This window comes from Coptis chinensis, chromosome 1, assembly GCF_015680905.1.
Source record: "Coptis chinensis isolate HL-2020 chromosome 1, ASM1568090v1, whole genome shotgun sequence".
NCBI lineage: Eukaryota > Viridiplantae > Streptophyta > Magnoliopsida > Ranunculales > Ranunculaceae > Coptis > Coptis chinensis.
The window spans coordinates 1,672,074-1,691,432 of record NC_141456.1 but is presented as its reverse complement, the minus strand read 5'-3'; the positions used below and the strand labels follow the sequence as shown (position 1 = coordinate 1,691,432).

The 19,359-nt window shown below is 38.0% G+C and overlaps 2 protein-coding genes and 1 long non-coding RNA gene across 6 annotated transcripts; all 3 read right to left on the bottom strand.

The window, feature by feature from the left end:
- Nucleotides 1-583: 583 nt before the first annotated feature.
- On the bottom strand, nucleotides 584-3,003 carry LOC147521165 (DELLA protein GAI-like). The gene has a single exon (XM_086594890.1). The coding sequence runs from the start codon at nucleotides 2,542-2,544 to the stop codon at nucleotides 841-843; it is 1,704 nt and encodes a 567-aa protein (XP_086451016.1). The 5' UTR covers nucleotides 2,545-3,003; the 3' UTR covers nucleotides 584-840.
- Nucleotides 3,004-9,209: 6,206 nt separating this feature from the next.
- Nucleotides 9,210-17,542, bottom strand: LOC147521163 (UDP-arabinose 4-epimerase 1-like). Of its 4 annotated transcripts, none has more exons than XM_086594707.1 (11): nucleotides 17,276-17,542; nucleotides 16,911-17,068; nucleotides 12,136-12,260; nucleotides 11,406-11,519; nucleotides 11,192-11,299; nucleotides 11,016-11,107; nucleotides 10,544-10,685; nucleotides 10,305-10,399; nucleotides 10,074-10,203; nucleotides 9,794-9,938; nucleotides 9,210-9,682 (listed from the first exon to the last, which is right to left on the bottom strand). In XM_086594707.1, exons 2-11 carry the CDS (start codon nucleotides 16,969-16,971, stop codon nucleotides 9,444-9,446), a joined length of 1,251 nt encoding a protein of 416 aa, XP_086450833.1. In that variant the 5' UTR covers nucleotides 16,972-17,068; nucleotides 17,276-17,542; the 3' UTR covers nucleotides 9,210-9,443. The 4 variants fall into 4 exon arrangements, with proteins under 4 accessions (XP_086450833.1, XP_086450866.1, XP_086450900.1 ...); XM_086594740.1 differs by having other exon boundaries at nucleotides 17,324-17,520; XM_086594774.1 differs by having other exon boundaries at nucleotides 12,139-12,260; nucleotides 17,276-17,487.
- Nucleotides 14,048-15,279, bottom strand: LOC147521164 (uncharacterized). The gene is made up of 2 exons (XR_015214228.1): nucleotides 14,306-15,279; nucleotides 14,048-14,196 (listed from the first exon to the last, which is right to left on the bottom strand). It is a non-coding gene; the product is annotated as an uncharacterized LOC147521164 (long non-coding RNA).
- Nucleotides 17,543-19,359: the final 1,817 nt, after the last annotated feature.

Sequence of the window (19,359 nt, the reverse complement as noted above, 5' to 3'; positions counted from 1 at the left end):
CCTGGTTAAGGCTTAGGTAACGGTAACAACAAACACGACTACGAGATGAATTCGTGCAGATTGCATGGAGTTGTGCAAAATAAAGCTTAAGTTATAAGTTCTAACAATTAGATTTTACGTAAGATAGCAGATGAGAAGTTAGAACCAAATTTTCTCAGGACTATCTCGTAGCCTGGTAGGCACCAAATATATCCACTGGCTCTTATTTTCTTGTGTGAAATGCGGAAGCTCCTAGCAAATGTGTGTGTGGCCGTCGAGCTGAGCATGGCAATTACTAATCCAGATTATTGCCAGATAAATTTCTTCTATAGTATCATGGTACATCTTCTGAAAATAAAATAAGGAGTACAATGAAACGGATATTTCAGGCCTTCAGTTTTTCGCACTTGTACTAGGGCAGTGTAGTCGTAGTAGTACCTGAAGGCTCAATAATTAACTGCTCTTGACCTCATATATTTCTATCAACCTTTGATTTTGACATTGCAGTTGGGCCTTCAGAACTTGCTCGATTTGATTTTCTGCTCATTATTCTCATGATTGAACAAAGACTAAAGAGTCAAAGAGAAAGTAGTGCCATTTGGAATTTTGGTTGAATGAAGTAAAACCGAGTTTATTACCATCTATATATACGTAAATGCACAATTGATGATCATCCCCTAAACTTAGTTACAAATTACAATAACATTACCAAATCAAAACAAAACCAAAAGTAAATGAAAACGAAAAAGAGGAGAGGAAAACGGTAATTCTTCATGGTTGGTACATATCCAACTTGGGGACGGTTGTTTGGTCGGCAGAACAGTTAGTTTGACTCGGAACATCAAATCAAACCGAGGCAACTCAATCGGAGTCTACACAGAGTTGCCAAGCTGAAGAAGCAACTAATGGACGTGTATGCCAAGCAAGCAAAAGACATCCATTATTTTCATCTACTATGTACCCTCCCCCACCACCAAACATACTCAACAACGAGCTAACTTGACGATATGTATTCGACCCGAGATGACTCAACCCAAACCCAGCCGATTCCATCCGATTTTTCCACTGACTCAAACTCTCATGTCTTTCCACCCGATCTACACCTTCACAAGCGACTAAATTACAGATCTGCCGTCCAAAATACATTTCCGACATCACCAAATCCTGACCGTTAATCGGCAACAACGCGTTCGCATACCCTTCTAATGAGTCAAACAGGGTTGAGTAATAATGAAGTGCCTCAGTAAATCGGTCGAAGAAAATCGGCCCATTATGATTTGCTTCTTCTTCCACAATAGTAACAATTTTAGGCTTCATCTCTTTAATTGTACCCAAAACTTTATCAATTGCATTGGGCTGGGCTAGTAACTGATGCAACTCAAACATCGAATTCACCGCAACCGTCTCGCCCGGTCGAAAATCCAAAATGGATGCGTCGAGATCAGCTAATGAATTACAAACAAACCCTCTATACTCGAACTCAACATGTAAATTTTCAGCAACTTGAGCTAACTTCCAACCAACTTGTTGCAGAGCATCTGTGTTATCGGGCTGAGGTGGGCCGATACCCGTTAATCGAAAACTAGGCGGCCCATTCGGACGCTTTGCAAGTGCTTGCATTAAAGCAGGCCATTGAATACCTTGTTTCATACTGAAATCGATAATATGAACCCGATTGGAATCGGCAAACGAGTCTAGAATCGCTTGATTTGCAGTGAAATGAGCGAATTTGAGGTGAGGGCAAGTTTCGTAAAAATGGATTTGAAGAATATCAGAGAAAGAAGAATCAAGTGTAGGTTGAGGATAGTAACCGTAAATACGACGAGCAAGTGCTTCAGCAAAGTAAGTAGCTACTTTCCTCATTGCCCCGGCTTGCGAAACTGCGAGTAGGCTTATCTGTTTAACGAGTGATTCAGCTAGTTTGAGGTTATCTTGTTGAACTGCTTCAGCAGCAGCCATTAAAGTGTGTACTAGACGAATACCATTTTCCTGCGAGTCAATTAGTACTACTGGCCGAGTTGACTCAGTTGAAGAGATTGATGGGATTTCTTGTTTGATTCTTTTCTTCTCTCTTTCACCATAAATAATTTCACCAGGTATTGCACTTAAATCGTAATTGGAAGAAACGGGTTCGTCAAAGATCTGTGCTTTAATAGTTGTTGAAGATTCAGCAGGGGGAATATAGGGGTTGTGATTGTTTGATGATTGTTGTTGTTGTTGTTGGGGAAGAGATAGTTCAGCTTCACAAATCATGGATTCGAGCCAAGTAGAAAGATCAGAAGGATTATAATGAACTGTATCAGAACCACCAAGATGAGAAAGTAAAACATCTTCTTGAGCTGCTGATGAAGAACCCATCATCATTTCAAGCTGTTCTATCTTAGAAGCTACATCAGCCATATCTGAAGATCTAACATTATAACCCAACACAGCTAGTAACTCATCGTCTCCAGCATCTTCTTCTTGCCAACACATCTTGTTATTAATACTAGCTTTCTCCATTGAAAAACCACCTTGAGGTGTTCCACCGCCAGCAGCACCGTTATCTTGATAAGTTCGTTTCATGGTTGCAGGGGCTTGATGAAAGTACTCAAAGGTTGAGACCACAGATGAAAATGAGTACTGTCCTCAATAATAATAGGTGCAGAAACTGAACATAGTGGGGAGTGGGGATAGGCTTGGGGGATGAGCAGCTCTGAGTCTGGGGCACTCACTTCTGGAAAATCAAGTCTAATAATAATAAGAGTTACAAGGACCAGCTCGTGACGGGCGCAGGTTCCAACGAACCAAACTAGATTACTAGAAGACACTTGAGATAAGGTGCTAAAGGATATAAAACACGGAAAAGACAGGGTAACAAATTAGGGTTCACTCTCTCATTCTCACTTGCTTTTTAACATAATCTCTTTTGGACAGGGTAACAGTATATTAGTTAAACTTAAATGAGAATACATGTTTTCTTTTGGTTTTTTTCAATTCCATGTACACCTATGTTTTGCAATAATTGATTTTCATGTCTATTTTTAAAATTTTGGCTTGTAGTCCTTGTTAAATAACTAGTTTGTATGTTCGGGTATATGTACTGGTTTTTTGAAAATATTTAGATATTTTTTAGAAAATTGAAACTACTGTTTTAGTCGCTAATCTGTTTTAATTTTCTAACAAATTATTTTAAATAAAATTTTAATTAAATTTTAAAAATCTTTTTTTTTTTTATTGAGAGAGATTATATTTTAATAGGAGAATAATTCTTGTTTTAATTAGATATGTTATATTTTTTTCTTAATTTTTAATAAGGGAGGAATTTCCATTTTAATAGGAGAAAGATTTTTGTTTTAATTAAAAGTGTTATAATTTGTTTTAATAGGAGAATAATTTCCGTTATAATAGGAGAGAAATTCATATTGTAAAAAAGAATTTTCGTTTTTCAAATAGAAAAAAAATTACGTAAAATTTTAATAGAGATAAAAAAAATATCTTTTGTGGGAACTTTAATATTAAGATATAAATAAGTTTTCCGTTATATATATTTCAGTCCGGATATCTTATCTGTTAACAGTGTGTCTTTTGTTTTTACTTTTCTAAATAATATGTCGAGTGAGCTTCGAACCGTTATAGAACGGGTAAATCTATCCTGGTTTGGTACTTCTCTTTCAAATTTAAGAAAAAAAAAATCGTAAAATATCAAAATCCAATATTAACTTTGGAGGACGTCTAGGGTGCATCTCGATGTACGTGTGCACAGGACATCTAGTCGTTCATAATACTTCTGTCTTGCAATACACACAAACCCCCTGTCTATATGAGTGGCCCAGAGGCCTGCGTATGGGTACACTCTGCGCACACTAGATTTTCGCTTAACTTTGTATTTAGTTTATGGGTAAATCTAGGGTGCACAGGAGAGAGAAAATAAAGATAAATCTGGGCCACTCACACACAGAAATGAGAGTGTATTTCAACAAAGAAGTACTGATATAAAGGCCCATACATCTCCCGCACTGAAGACATGCTCTCAGTTTATTTTCTTGATCAAGCAATGAATGCAAAAAATAAAAATGATACAGTATTTTTTTTGGGTGAAGATAATGATAGTACTCAAAATGATAAAAAGGTAGAGGCTAGAATTAGATTTGAAAAGATGGATCAACTACATGGGTCTAGAGTCTAAACTAGAAGAGTACTAAAACTAGAATTAACAACTTCATTTAAAGTATTCACATTAAAGGTCAATTAGATTCAGGGATTTCACCCGATCATAGGTTACAATTTACAAGATGACAGTGGGTTCTGAAAATTGTCAACCTTATCTTAAATTGGACGTCTCTTTTCATTGATTTTACATGAAAACCACGTTTAATTAGTAAATTATTAAGATGACTAGCAACATCTTAACCATATCGACATCATTTTCCAGTAGGTAATTAATACAGTGAATCATTGAGTTCACATTCTTTAAACACTGCATCTTTAGTGTTTAACAAACTTTTGCATTTGAAGTTTTGAACTTGATCAAAATAATAGTAGGAAAAAAATAATTCGCACAGAATTATTGGATTCAAAATTATGTTACTGGTCAATAATACTATTTGAAATTTATGTCCATGTTCGTGCATCAATGAGTAGGCGTGATTGCAACCTTTAAAACGTGGTGAGAAAAAATTTCGGACTCACATCAAAATATCAAATGGTCCCATATGTTTCTTCGTTTCTGTGATAGCATTTTACCTCAACGAGCAGAGTGGACATGGGCACATGGCAATAGGAAGCATTTAGTGGTGGTACTTACACGTTTGACATAGGAAGCACTGTGAAAATAGAAGACGCACTATATACATTTCTTGAAATATAGTTGCATCCATATAGTTTTAAAAGTTTAAGTCGGTATTAATTGGTCAAATATCAAATTGCAACTATTGTTGGTAACATTGATAAATTTCTTTCTAACTTTTTGATCTGTAAAACAATATAACCAGTTTTTATATTTTCTAACAATTTTTTTATAGCACCCTGAAAAAGAAAGACTATGAAAATTTGATATAGAAATGAGCGGCTTTTCTAAGGCAAAACTAAATGCCTCATTTTCTCGTTTTTGAATAACTAAGTTATATCGATGACACCATGACAATCATGTAAATAAAGTCTGATAATGTGACAGTTGTTTTAAATATCTTCCTAGTTTTCAATTTTAAGCATTTAAATGGAATCAACATACCCTTACAAAAGCAGGGGAGGTAATGAATTCAACTATAATTTGAATTAATGGATAATATAGGGAAATCAATGTTTTAAAAATAGAATTTCAAGTTGATTGGTCTATTTCGCAAAAGGGTAGGTGAGGGCGTGACTGCGTGAGGCTTCTAAGGATAGTGATAGGGAAATTGTAGTTCCATCAGAGAATGACATTCTTTATCTATTGGAATGATCAGTATTGCACTATTGCATTTACATGCTTGTCTATAATTTGACCCCAAGCATATTTATTCAATGAACTGATTCCATTGCTTATCAAAAAAACCGATTCCATTGCCTTAATGTTGTGTGGACTGTGGATGACATACCTGCAAAAGAAAAAGGAAAGAACATTTCTTTATCTATATTGGAATGGATAATCATATTGCATTATGGAAAACACGTATGAATCATATCTAGTTTGAGTAGTTTTCTTTTCTAATCAACTAAACTAAGGATTAGAGAAGTGAAAATCAAAAAAAACTAAGGATTATAGAGAAACCGTGAGAAATAAAAAATGTAAAAACTTTCTGTGTACGTACATTTTTTCTTTCGTAATAAAAGTTCGGGCGACATTCGAATAGGCGTCACGACGGATACAGTAAAACCAAAAAAAAAACAATAGAGAGAGAAAAATAGATTTTACGGGGCCTTAAAGTGGTAAATTACCATTAGAACAAAACAAAACAAAAAAAAAGAAAAAGATTCCAAAATGTAAAGAACAAAAAGCCAATGTGACCGTATTAATGGGAGACCACAAGACCCGCCGTCAACGATGTAATAATGAACCGTAAGCGTAAGCAGAAAGGATAACATACGAAGTGGTGAAAAAGAGAGCCATAAAAAATAACGGAGTTAGTAAGCTTGAACTGAATTTACACTGATACCCTCGTTCCTCCTTATCGCCTGCAGTTTCTCACTTTCTTGTTGCAGGCTCTGTGTCTATTTCTGGAAAGTGACGTCTGCCCGATGCCTCATTTCCAGCATGACCCCAGGCGACGCCGCACTGAAAAATGGACCCCACTCCTGGCTCTTCCATGTGATTCTCACACGTGGAGGCTTTATACAGTTAATCTGGTCCCACTGTCACAGAGGCCGTTGAGTTTTTTTCTTTTCGTTAATTTTGAGAACCAGTCAACTTATTTACTAAATTAATAATTTAGCTGAAAATCTAACGTTTGATTGGTTGTGCCGGCAATGGTCTCAAATCAGTTGATTCCTTTGACTCGGACACGGACTAAGGCTGGGTGCAATGTCACCCCATTCTTTAAAAACTGGAGGGAGTGGCGGTGGTCAATTCCCCCCATCTCTATTTTACTCTCCATATATAGAGAGTGAAATGGAAGAATAGAGAGTGTATTCCAAGTGGAGTGGTTTGTAAAAACTCAAACCGCCATTTGAAATCGAGAATCTATCAATTTCAAAGTGTCCCCACCGGAAGTTGAGTAGTTTCTGAAAGTGTCCTACCGTAATAACATGGTAATTATGAGAATTACTAATTACTACACCCACTCCCACTATTTCTATTTTATTACGGATGTATCCTATTAAATTTGAAGAACAAAAATTTTCGGTTAAAGGGCGTGGGGGCGGTTTAAATCTTTTACAAAATGTGGGTTTTCATTCTGCGCTGGTTGAAGTGGTGTCGAATGGTTTTTTTTTTTTTTTCAAAACCGCGAAGTTGAATCAAGCGTAGGATGGTTCAAACCATTGCTTTGACCAAACCTACTCTCTATCCTCATACCACTGTGCTATTGAGGAATAGGGATAAAGGGTGGCTGACCATTGGACTCAGCCTAACTCATCGGATGAGTTTCCACTATTTTTGATAAATAAATGTGAAAAATATTGTTTGTAAGAGCATTTTCAATACATGTCAATGTTATTCATCTCTACATAGGTTCAATTTCTTATTTTATTTTTTTTTTCTTTTTGGTGAAAAATAAGATGAGACTGTCCCAATACAAAGGTGAATATTAATCTCGAATGTCGGATGAGATGTTAGATTTTGTCTGAATGTAAAAATCGAAAAAACGTGCTGGGCGAAATGAAACATTCCGTCTGAAATTTAAAAAAGAACCGAAAAAACACACGAGATGGAATGAAACATTCCGTCCAGAAAAAAACGATTTAAAAACACACACACACACACGAGATGGAGTTCACAACTCAACCACTATTTCAATTGAAGATTTCACTCTCGTTTTGACTTGGAAAAATAATCACCTTGATATTTATTTTTGCATTGGGTAAATATTTTAACCCATAAAAAAATGAATATTGTCACATTCCCACCATACCCACATGCATTGGAAATGCTCTAACATCTCCAACAATTCTCAAGTTGAGGATTTTAGCTTATACTCATAATCAACTTGAAGAATTTATAGAAGTTTTTCCATGTCAATCTCCTTGCTTACCAAACAAAACAGAAAAAGAATTCGCCAATAGGGCATTTACTTGGTTACAAGTTAGAACGAAGTCAGGCTCAGTTATGATCTACTCACTAAATACGAACATTTTTCCTGAAAATTTTGGCGAGAAAAGTTCATTCAGTAAATTATTAAATTTGGCACTAAAAGCTTGTATCACATTCAGAATTTCAAATATTTCGATTCTATATTTGGAATTCTATTTTTTTTTAAACCGAAATTTCAAACGGAATTCTGAAATTTCGTTCGGAATCACGGACTATACTCTTCGTACAGTATGGAACTTATCCTAAATAATAAGAAAATTGAATTTAATATGTTATTAAAAATTAAATAGTGTAATTTATAATGGTATCATCAATAACTATTTTAGGGAGGTCCCCCTCAGCCCTGCATGTTGACCCGGTACCCTCTCATGGTTGTCATAAACTCGCCGGCCATCTTTCTAACCGTTTATTCTCTATTTTTTCGAGGTATTATTTCTTTTGCAGAAAAGGACAGCTGCACTTATCTGTTGGAGATCGATGAAATCTAGTAAGTTTGGTAGACTCATGGTTTACTAATTGCTATCTGAGTCTCTTATGAAAATTTATTTAGATTTTGCTCCATTCTTTTTCAAAATATTGAGACATGAGTAATCAGTTGCATGTGGGCTGCTTGTACGTTCAGGTACCCGTTTGGACATCCAACCCTCTTACAAGAGAATAACTCCGAACTGCCGAATTTAAGCATTTCAAACCATGTCCAAATATTTTCTAAAGGTCCTCTGGACATACTAGTTGGGCCGGAGTTTCCATCATAGAAAAGGGGGAATGGTTTTCTAAGAAGCAAGAGCAACAAATCTCTCTTCGAAAAGGTTTTTCTGGGACAGAGATAGCCCAGCTTGGATTGATACTTTACTGAGAGTTTTCCATATACATGAACAGTACGACCAACTAAAAACGTTTGCATGAAACTTCCCAAAACCAAATGAGCCTAGTTCAAAAAAGCATCTTGGGTTGAAGTTAACCTTCCAGGCTTCCAACAGTTCGAAGAAGCTACTACTGGTTGAGCCCATGAAAAGTCACGTGAGTGGTCATGGACTCATGGGTTTCAGGGGAGCAGAAGGGGGGGTGGCGAAAAATCTTGCAGGCTACGGGTTGAATGTCACTTGCCCAGTTGCCCCATGTCGTCCGACCTGTCTCGCTTATTTACAATCTCTCTTCTCTTCACCCAAACTCAAAACTCACTCCCCTCTCTTCTCTTCTCTTCACCCAAACTCAAGACTCACTCCCCCTTTTCTCCTCAATAACTGCTCTCTCTCTCCCCACTGCCTATGCAGTTATTCTAGTTATAAAATTTTGTTATTAGCTATAACTGTACATTATTTGACTGAATCTTCGCCGATTGGTCATTACAAAGAATCTATTTCCAAACCTACTATATATCGAAGTGCCTAAAAGAATTCCTGAACAAGTATTAAAAACTAAAAGTTCATAAAAATAGATAGTAAAATCAAACAGACGAGAAAGTGAGCCATGGGCAAAAAAATGCAAATGGATCAAAAAATAAAATTTCACACTAAAGCAAATTAAACTAACTTTGAAATTGATATCTATAAATAATGCTGGACGTATTATTAGATACTGAATATTCTGTCCAGACAATAAAAATGAGACCACCAAAACTTCTCCTCCTTTCTCCTCCTATTCCTCTCCCACCTGTCTCGCAGTGTAACCTAAGATTAATCCCTCTTACTCATAAGCTATGATAGTAAGCACTCAGACAATAGGACTATCTAAGTTTCTGCTCCAAAAAATTTAATCAGGAAGCCGCAGCCAGAGAATTATACCCATTTCTATGAGATTTCTGCCATCTCCATGCAACCTGTAAACTCTCTTGAAGGTCCGTGTGTTCTGCTGTCCAGTTTAGTTCACGCCTTATCTTGGATGGGTCGCTGTATACTTCCGCATAATCACCAGGCCGGCGGCTAAGAAAATCGACTTTTATGTTGACACCTGTGGCTTTCTTACAGGCCTCCACAAACTCCTTCACTGATCTACCTGATGACAAATATAAACAAAACCTTTATTAATAAAATAGGACTATTAATCCATTCTCAAACAAACATCTGAACAAATAAGAAAACCAACTCATTTAACAGTTTTAACAACCTTTTCCTGTGCCAACATTGTAAATACCAACTTTTCTTGGCATTGCCTTGGCAAGAGCTTTCACATGTGCATCAACTAGGTCAGTGACATCAATGTAGTCTCTTACACAAGTTCCATCCGGTGTATTATAGTCAGTTCCTTTAACCTACATGGAGATTGACAATACCAAATTAAACAGAGAGAAGAGGATAACAAATTTCACATGTTAAAACGGCAGAGGAAAATGCTTTTAACATATATTCAAATTTAGGACTTCGGTTAAAAAAATAGATAAATGTACCTTCAAACCAGATATTATACCAGATGCTGCATCAAAACATGCACCAGAGATTCGGCCATGCTCTCGAAGCTCAGGTCTGGGAGCTTCCCCTAACCTTCCTTCTGGATCAGATCCGATCACGTTGAAGTATCTAAAAGATTTGAATGCACAAAAGTAAGTCGGAAGCCAATTGGTATATCTGGTTAAATGAGACATCATACATGTACTTATGCCGCTTTCAGATCAACCAACCTTAGGATCATAACTGCCATGTCTGAATTTCTAGTGAAGTCCAGAATGATATCCTCTGACATCTTCTTGGCCTTTCCATACGGGTTGATTGGGACCTACAATCATGCATGAATCGTGTTCAGATTGCCACCTTAAATAGTTCGTTAACTATACTTTCTAGATTACCAACAAATTAAGGTAGAAGAGAAAGAAGCTGCAGTTGTGCCAAAGTAAAACAAATAGTGTATATTAAATTGCACCTGAGGAGTATCTTCTGTAATGGGCATCTTTTCAGGTTCTCCATATGTTGCACATGTGCTAGAATAGATCAATGTGCTTACACCATGTGCTGCCATTGCTTCCAGCACTGTCAAGGTATTTGCTGTAATGTTATGGTAATACCTAAGGAACAGTTCAGGACATAACTGGGGTAAGTACATCATTTCCTATTCTCTCTAAAATTCACAAAAGAAGAAAAGAGCCAAGGTTGCAGTGATATAAAATTAGGAAAAGATGTAGTTCAACAAAAAAAAAGTACTATGGTACAATTAATATGTGACAAAATTTTGGGCATTGAATTTATTATATTACGCGCTGAAAAGGTGGGCTATTAGATCAATGAGATCTTCTACAAACTTTTATACTTCTAATTTCTAAAAAATATGAAAGTTGAACTTTTGTGCACCAACAAACGAAAAGGGTTTGATTTATTGGGGGAATGGGAATCCAAACCTGAGAGGTTGTAGAGTACTTTCACCCACATAGGCAACGGCAGCAAAATGAATCACAGCATCAAATGCATTTTCTGCAAATATTTTGTTTACCTGAAACAAGAGTCAAGATTAGATTTTGAATCCAACTTTACATGCATAAATAAATACTGAACAATATGGAGAAAGAAAGGATACCGATTTTGCATCTCCCAAATCAGCATAAATGAACTGGAGCCTCCCAGCCTCTGGAAAAAGCCCTTGAAGAACCTTTACTGCACCTAAATTACCCCTAGAGAGGTTGTCCTGTAAAAGTGGGAACAAGAATACTATTTTAAACCAAGTAGCTAGCATCATTGAAGAACTAAGCTGTCGATGGAGAAGATGTAAAGTAGTAAAGACTGAGCAATACCACAATGGTTACTCGGTAAGAGTCCTTTAGTAGGCGAAGTGCAGCATGTGAACCAATGTAGCCAGCACCTCCTGTTACTAACACGTGTGTTACCTCTGGATCACGATGTGAAAACTGAAATTTCCAGAAGACAAAACGTTAACAAAAATTCCCAACAATCTACAGGCAAGTTCTAATAAACTGATTTTTTTAAAACACTGGAATGTTGATCATTATCAACTAAAGGTACAGTACACTATGATGGAGGTGAAGCAACTGAAGAATACAAAACAGTGCTCATTTAATATTAAGCGTCTCACTTCACTAAAAGCTAAGAGGGTTTCCCAAGGTCAAAAGAATATAATGAGTATTTTATGTTGTGTCAACAGTTGACTAACCGACGGGAAAACGGGGAGAAATCTAAAATAAAATAACATAAACAAGGGTTATCTCAAATTAACCCTAAGTTCATTGACTTCATTCACTACTCTTTTGATCAGTCGAAGTTGAGAGACATGACGGTGAGTATATATTTAAGTCCAACCATCCTGTAGACTCTAGTGATTGGTCATCTCACTAGAGCAGAAGTAGGGCTTGGTCAAGGTGGACAAACTAAAAATAGATATTTAACGTGATATAGAACTAAATTTACCGAATGAAACAAAGCACGTAGCTGCAACTATATCATATTAATAAGAAGAACAATAATCAATGTGCTCTTAAAAGTTCACATATCAGTTCAAGGATTTACCACGCTTGGAGTACTGAAACTAAAAAACTGCTTGAACAAAATAAAGGATAACGTCGCAAGGGTAGCAATAAAAAGAATCTTTGTAACAACATTGCTCTTCCGTTTTGAATCTGAAATATCCATGCCTACATGTACAAAAGAAGCAAAGACGTCATTATTTGTAACTTTGCTTAATAAGACAAAAGGTATTCAAGTAAAGAGTTATTGACATGATTGGGTCAAGAGGCCAAACTTTTTGCCAATCTAATATGTAACTTGAAATTAGGACATTTTAACACCTCACTGAATGGAGACACAAAACAAAAGTAGCAAGAGAAAATTGGACAATAAAGAAGACAACATTATGCCAAGGTCATGTCACTGTAGAATGGTTCTGTTTTATTATTCATGTTGACTGCTGAGATCAAGGGCAAAAAGACCTTTATAAAATGTCGTTTCAATTATGATTATGAACCTTAACAACGTATTTTGCTGTAACTTAAAGAAGTATCTAGTCAAAAGCTGCACCTAGGTGGATGCACCAGTTGAAATAAAGAGCATATTATCTGCCTCAGCTAGGAGCTCATTTAGCACGAAAAGTGCATGCTTAATAATTATTAGTCACTGGCTACAGAGCTTAAGCAGCAGTTGGGAAATGATGCAAGCACATTACGTAGCCTTTGACACCCCAGTGAATTCCAAACCAATACTCTTTGGCATCCTAAATACATGATGACTTGGCCGTCTTTGCCAACTGTCCGCCTCTATGCCTACTGCTGCTCCGGCTCCAGACTAGTCCTAACCCAGCGCTTGCTTCCTTCTAACGCTCAAACTGGAGTCCGAGCTCCTGCAAGAAGTGGTTTTCTTCTATTTGAATAGTCCGTTCTTCCTATCTCTCGGTGTGTAGCTTCCCGTCCTTTTTTTGGGCTCGTAGTTTCATAAGGCATTCTGCTTGCCCTTCTCCCCATTCTTGCCTTTAGTCAGTAATGGGCTAACTCCCTCTTTCCTATGAGCAAAAAGGTGTGCTCTCTTCCGACGGAGCCGAGTGGAAACGTTCAACACTACGAATAAGAAAGAGTCTCGGTCGGTCGCTTAGTGCCAGTGAGGGAATAATGGAGCAAGCAATAGGAAATGGGGCGGGCAATTCCATCAATAGAATGTTGATTAATATGAAGAGATCAAGCAACTACCCGGATTTTTTTGTGACTCCGCAAGAAACGAATCACGTACGTCAGTTATCGCATAATTGGCTAAGTGCCTTTCTTATTTAGAAAGTCCGGGCTGTATGATAAAATAGAGGATCTAGGCCACCCGCCTGATCAGGGTTTCCATCCGAACTAGTGCCTTAAGCAGGAAGGAAGTTTCATTTAGTGGTATCGTATATAAGATCGCGGCTGCTTTTAGGAGTTATCTTGCCCTCTTTCTTAAAGAAAAAAGGTGCGTAGTGTATAGGCAATCTTGTCCCAGCGGCAAGAGTTTCACGTTGAGAAGGAAGCTTTCATTGAGCTCAACGCTACGCCTCTTGGCTAACTATCAATTGAAAGAAGAAAGAAAGGATTGTAGGTTAGATTCAAGGTATGCCACTTGATTGATTCTACTCCACTTACCTGATGGGGTTAGTGTAAAATCTATCATGACTCTCTCTTATATAAGATAAGAGAAAGTAACTCGAGAAATCATAAGAGAAGAAAGCTTTTAATGTAGATCGGCATAGAGAAATGCTATTTGACTTGAATGATCGAGTTGATTCCATTTTCATCGAGATTGGGTTGGTGTTCAGTGTACCACATCGAACAAGAAAGGGATTGAGCTTTAGAAAGCCGTTGCGCGCATCCGTTTTCTTGCTGGATACTAGATCGAAAAGAATGCATACCAAGCCCAAAAGGATAAAGGAGGATGAAGGGGAAGAAGTGGGGTAGAGGAATTGGTCGATTCATCAGGCGCAATGAAGATAGCTGGTTCGAATCCTGTCCCCTGCCTAATCACTTGAGATGCTGGGGGTGCCCTTAGAATAGAATTCTAAACCAGCGTGGCGCTTTTGATCAATAGGAAGAGGATCATTCCGCCATGGTGAACTCCACTCTTGGCAACTTCCATCTGCCGTAGCAAAATGCCCTTAGAATAGAATTCTAAACCAGCGTGGCGCTTTTGATCAATAGGAAGAGGATCACTCCGCCATGGTGAACTCCACTCTTGGCAACTTCCATCTGCCGTAGCAAAATGACCTTCCAAGACAAGATAAGAAATAGGGTCTGGCCAACATCGTCATTCCTCTTAATTCGGAATGGGACTATACTTGGTCATTGCCGTACAAAATCCAGATTCAGGAGCGAAAGTGATAAATGTTAAAAGCGGAATCTCGATTCCTAGATAACATAGGCGCCTGATAAATAGGTGCGTTGACTCGATCTAAGAAGCATGGCGACGGTCGAAAGCTCTCTCCAACACGAACAACCGGCCTCTCGAAGGACTTAAGGACAAATGCCCGGCCAAGGTCGAGAGGCATAGGTTTATCTAGTCCAAGTAGGCTATATGAAAGAAGGGAAATGCCACTTGCTGTTACTAAGTAATATACCTTAACGCTGCTGCCCTTGAAACCCAATTCTACAAGGACCTGCGCCCTATCTCAATCAAGTACTTGTCTCTCCAAGGAGGAGCCTACTAGGCCCTTCACTCGAATGGGTATAGAGATGTCTTCAACAAAGCATGTCCCCGAAAGACGACTTTCTGCACCTACCCGGCCCCTGCCTAAATTAGATATAAGTTCGGTACGGGTTGGGGGTAAGGCTAAGCCAAACCACCACCTACCCCTCACTTGAGGGATGTTGTGAGAGGTAGTACCCCTTCTTGGCCGAGAGTGTACATAAATGATGTGGTCCCCGGATTACGAATATTAGTAACAGGAGATTGGTCTTTTGTAGTGTGATGAGTAACTATAGAGATCGAGGTTGAGATCAAATCACATACTGTTTGACTAAGGCTTGGCGCTTCGACCGAGTAAGACAGCTCTTTTGTTTTCATCCCTGCATGCTGGTATGTCTGCAAGACCAAGCTAAAGCGAATATCATCCTCATCAAGTTCCCTGGGGACTCTCTCTTTACTTGTAGTTTGTAACTTTAAGGCAACGACAACTGCTTCGGTGTAAGCACCAGTTCTAACTGTGACGTTGATTCCCCTTTCAACAGTCAAGTCAATATCTCAAGCAAGAGGCACATCAACATCATCGTCTTATGTTATGGGTCTGCTCGCCGAGCTTCGTATCCATCATCAGGTTTCCATCGGTCATTCTAAGCAATTGGCTATGGATATGGAAGCGGATCGGCACCTTCTTTTGCTCTTTGTCTCCAATCTGCATTTTAGCTATACAAGCGGGTTGGGCACCAAAGGATCAGTGATAACGCGTACAGTCGTTAATCAATCGAACGAATTGAGCTACTAGTGCTGTGAGTTGATTCAGATGATCCCATTTCTCTCAGGAGAGCACTCGCTTTCGATCACCTCCTTCTTTGGCCGAGCAAGAACCTTTGTATCCCCTTTTTTTACCTTCAATAGGAATTCCGTTCGCTATGCGAGAGGAAATGCTGCTTTGAGTCTCGTGTCGAAATCGGATTGGTCAACCCTCATCCTTTCGGCTAGTTGAACAGATGGGTACGCCTTGTTGATGAGTAGTTGAGCTTGTCTTTCAGATGAATCCACTTCATCAAGGGTTATGGATGGGGTCAAGTTTCACCACGGCCATGGAGTTCGATCAGTTCAGACCACTCTTTGTGAATCCCTTGTTGTCGACAGAGAGCCCTCAAGTAGCTCTCTGAGGGATTGTCTGTCATAGGAGGAGTGGCCTCCCTTCAAGCAAGGAGTCAGCAGGCAGAGTTCTAAGATCGATGTACAAGATGGGGTTGTGTGCTCTAAAATGGGAGATCAATCCGATACAAATACCTAGGAATCGGGGGCTAGCATAGAGGCAAAAGGATGACCGCCTACGGCGAAGCCAATTACAAAGGTTCGGAGGAAGATGAGACCCTTTCAAGGAGGTGATTGAGGCAACACGGTAAATAGCTTGAGGGTCGAGTGTTTCGACCATAAAAAACTTTTGGCATTGGTTCAAGATGCTCCGACTTAGGATGTATGCTTCGATACACCCCCTGCTCTGTAGCCTTAACTCCTGCACCAGCTACAACTTAAGGTTTAAGGTTTGACTTTGGCATCGAATTAGTCTTAGACTTAAGCTCCAGGTCTAGTTCCCAACTTTAATAACTTTGCTAACTAAAGCTATTTAACCCAAGAAGCAACCTTTCAACGAGGGCTTCCTATCAGGCTGGCTAAACTACTGTTTGTCTACTCTAAAGATATATTTAGGTAGGTAGTAGACCCGGACATCGCATAGATCGGAAGAAGCCTACTTGTTGAAATCAAGATTTTTTGCATGTTGGGCAAGGTAAAGTTGACTTTCTTTTAATAGAGATAGTTGCACTTCCTCTCCCTATCGGTCGAGCCAGGCTAAAACTTCCTTCCTGGGATCGAGAACCAGCTTCGCTTCTCTCTTTTACCTAAGATGTTCAGAAAAAAAAAGTACTACTTGTCCAGTTGAAAGTACTAAGATATACAAAACAGTTATCGCAGAAACAAATTCTTACACTCTATGCATCTTCTACGACCCACCCAACATAATCCGGCATTGAAATCATTCTAATTTCGACTAATTACAAAAAGCCACCACTTCTACACATTAATCTATCAATGGCAAGGAAGTTTAAAACGATAAGCAACGGATCATTAATATAAATAATCAAAATTACCTTGAAATGGCCAAGATCTATTCGACCTTGGTTGAGTTCTGCTTCTGTTAAAACCTAGCATATGAAAATATATAATTTATACACGAATATTAAACGCTAATCCTCTAATCAACAAGACCAGCATACAACCCTCCTTTGCAACACGCATTCAGTCAAATCTACATAAGAAAATCCACCATCAGTTTTCAACATGAACATAAAAAAAAAAAAAAACATCAAACAAACAATACAGATCATAATTCACTTAAATATTCATAAATATAAGAAACATAAAAAGTCAATGACAAAAAACACAAATCAGAAAACAATAAAACATAAGACAAACAAAATTGTAAGACATAAGATCATAAAACAACAATACTTACAATGTTTTTAACGATGTAAACCCAGGAGAGAGAGAGAGAAAAGTGTACCGGTAAAGAAGGAGAGAGTTTTAAGAGCAAAATCTGGTCACGAGTATATTTTATGTTGTTTTGAATTGTAAAGAGATTGAGATCTAAAAAGGAGGAAGGGGCTGATGACTAGTATTTAAAGGGAACGCGAATGAATGTGTTATGTGTGATTTTCTACGTACGTTACTCTTTTTGTTTTTCACCTGTGAAATACACCTACCAAATAGAGAGACGTATCACGTATGTAATATATATTTTGTTACACAAAAGTCATTTCACCAAACGGAAAGATTTTTATTTTCCAATCCCTGTCCTAATTTTGCAAATTGTTAGCAACGACTTTACGTATCTTTTTAGTCTTAAATGCTGCTTGACTTTCAATGGGATTCTCTATTAAATCCTTGCTACAAGACAAAATCTAGAATACCCCCGTTTATGGGTAAACGGGCACTTATGTCATCTGGGTCTTCCATCAGCAAAAAGTGAAAGTGTATTGCATGGCAAGATGCTATATCTAAATTCTCGTAGGCCTGCATAACAGTACAGCTAGTGCATGCTAAAAGGACTCAAGATCCCTACAACCGGTTCCGTGTTATCTCGCCGTTGATCCGAATCCGATATGTGTGTGTGTCTCGATACCTGTGTGTATGTGTACCGAAATACGAGATGTGTGTATACCCGGTTATAGAGGAACCGGACTCATGCTAAACATGCTATTGCTACAATATTATTGGATGTGACATGTGAGAGGTTAGAATTGAGTTGCATCCCCGGGTGGAGAGATCCGCTACTTTTTGCAAGTTTAATTAAACGCACCCCACATGTTGCAGGTTAAAACCCAACTTTGTCGAACCAATAAAGGCAATTTGTCGAGTCATATTAATTCACAAGCTATAGAAGCGCTCAAGAATTTATCAAGTAGGGAACTAGGAAGTCCCCCCTTAAAATCGGCCGTGCAAATTTTTGTGACCCTTCTTTATGGACCTACTAGTTAGGACAGATTGTAAAACATGTTATTATTTTTTCGGTGGTGTTCGTACTTCCGTACTAGGACTATGCGAGTGGACCGTTGATCCCCTGCTTAGATTTGCCACCTTCCTTCGGACAAAGCCAGTGTAACATACATAGTGTGCTACCTTATAATGTAGTTGTGTAACACGAGCCAACAAATTTTGTACATCAGTTCGACGATGGCAGGGTTGAAATTCTATATAGTTGCAATTAACCAAGTCTGGAAGATAGAATTCCTTGTTTTTTTTCGAGGAGAACTTTAAAAGAAGATTGCCACTTGTCAAAATGTACATTACCTTCGAGACAATTGTTAAATGAGAATATAAAATACAAGAGCAAAAGAATATTGCAGTACAATAACATATGAGTTGCCATAACATATTCACAATGATCAGTTGATCACCCATGACCCAACAACTCACTCTATCTCACATTCTCAGTTCCTCTGAGGGAGGAACGTGCATGTTTATGATTGTAGCCGAAAGCAATGGGAACAAGTCAATAGTATTTTATTAGAAAAATGGGACGTGCATGTTTATGATTGTAGCCTAAATCAATGGGAAGAAGTCAATAGTATTTTATTAGAAAAATTGTTCAGCACATACCATTGGGTATGCATGCATTCCCATGTTATCAACTTGTCACACAAGTCAACTTCTATATTCCTATGCCACAATTCTTATCCTGTTTTTTGGCAAATTGTAAGTGAACTCTGAATCTCTGGTTCAGAGGAGTTTACTGCGACATTTGTTTTTACGGCTAATCCGCATACTTATCATAATATTAAATCTAGACAGATACAATATTTAGGTTCAGCATACAATTTAGCATACAATTTGGAAGAGGTTCCCCTCCTTGACCATGGCTAACCTATTGAGCCCAGTCACGCGATACGGTTAATCCAATGAAATTTGCAAAAAGATAAAGATGATTGCGTAGTTCCTGACACTTTGAAAATACCAATTACATACATTTAGTTTCTATCTATTTTCCAGAACTTTTATTACTTCCTGACAATCTCCTTTAAAAAAAACTCAACTCCTTCT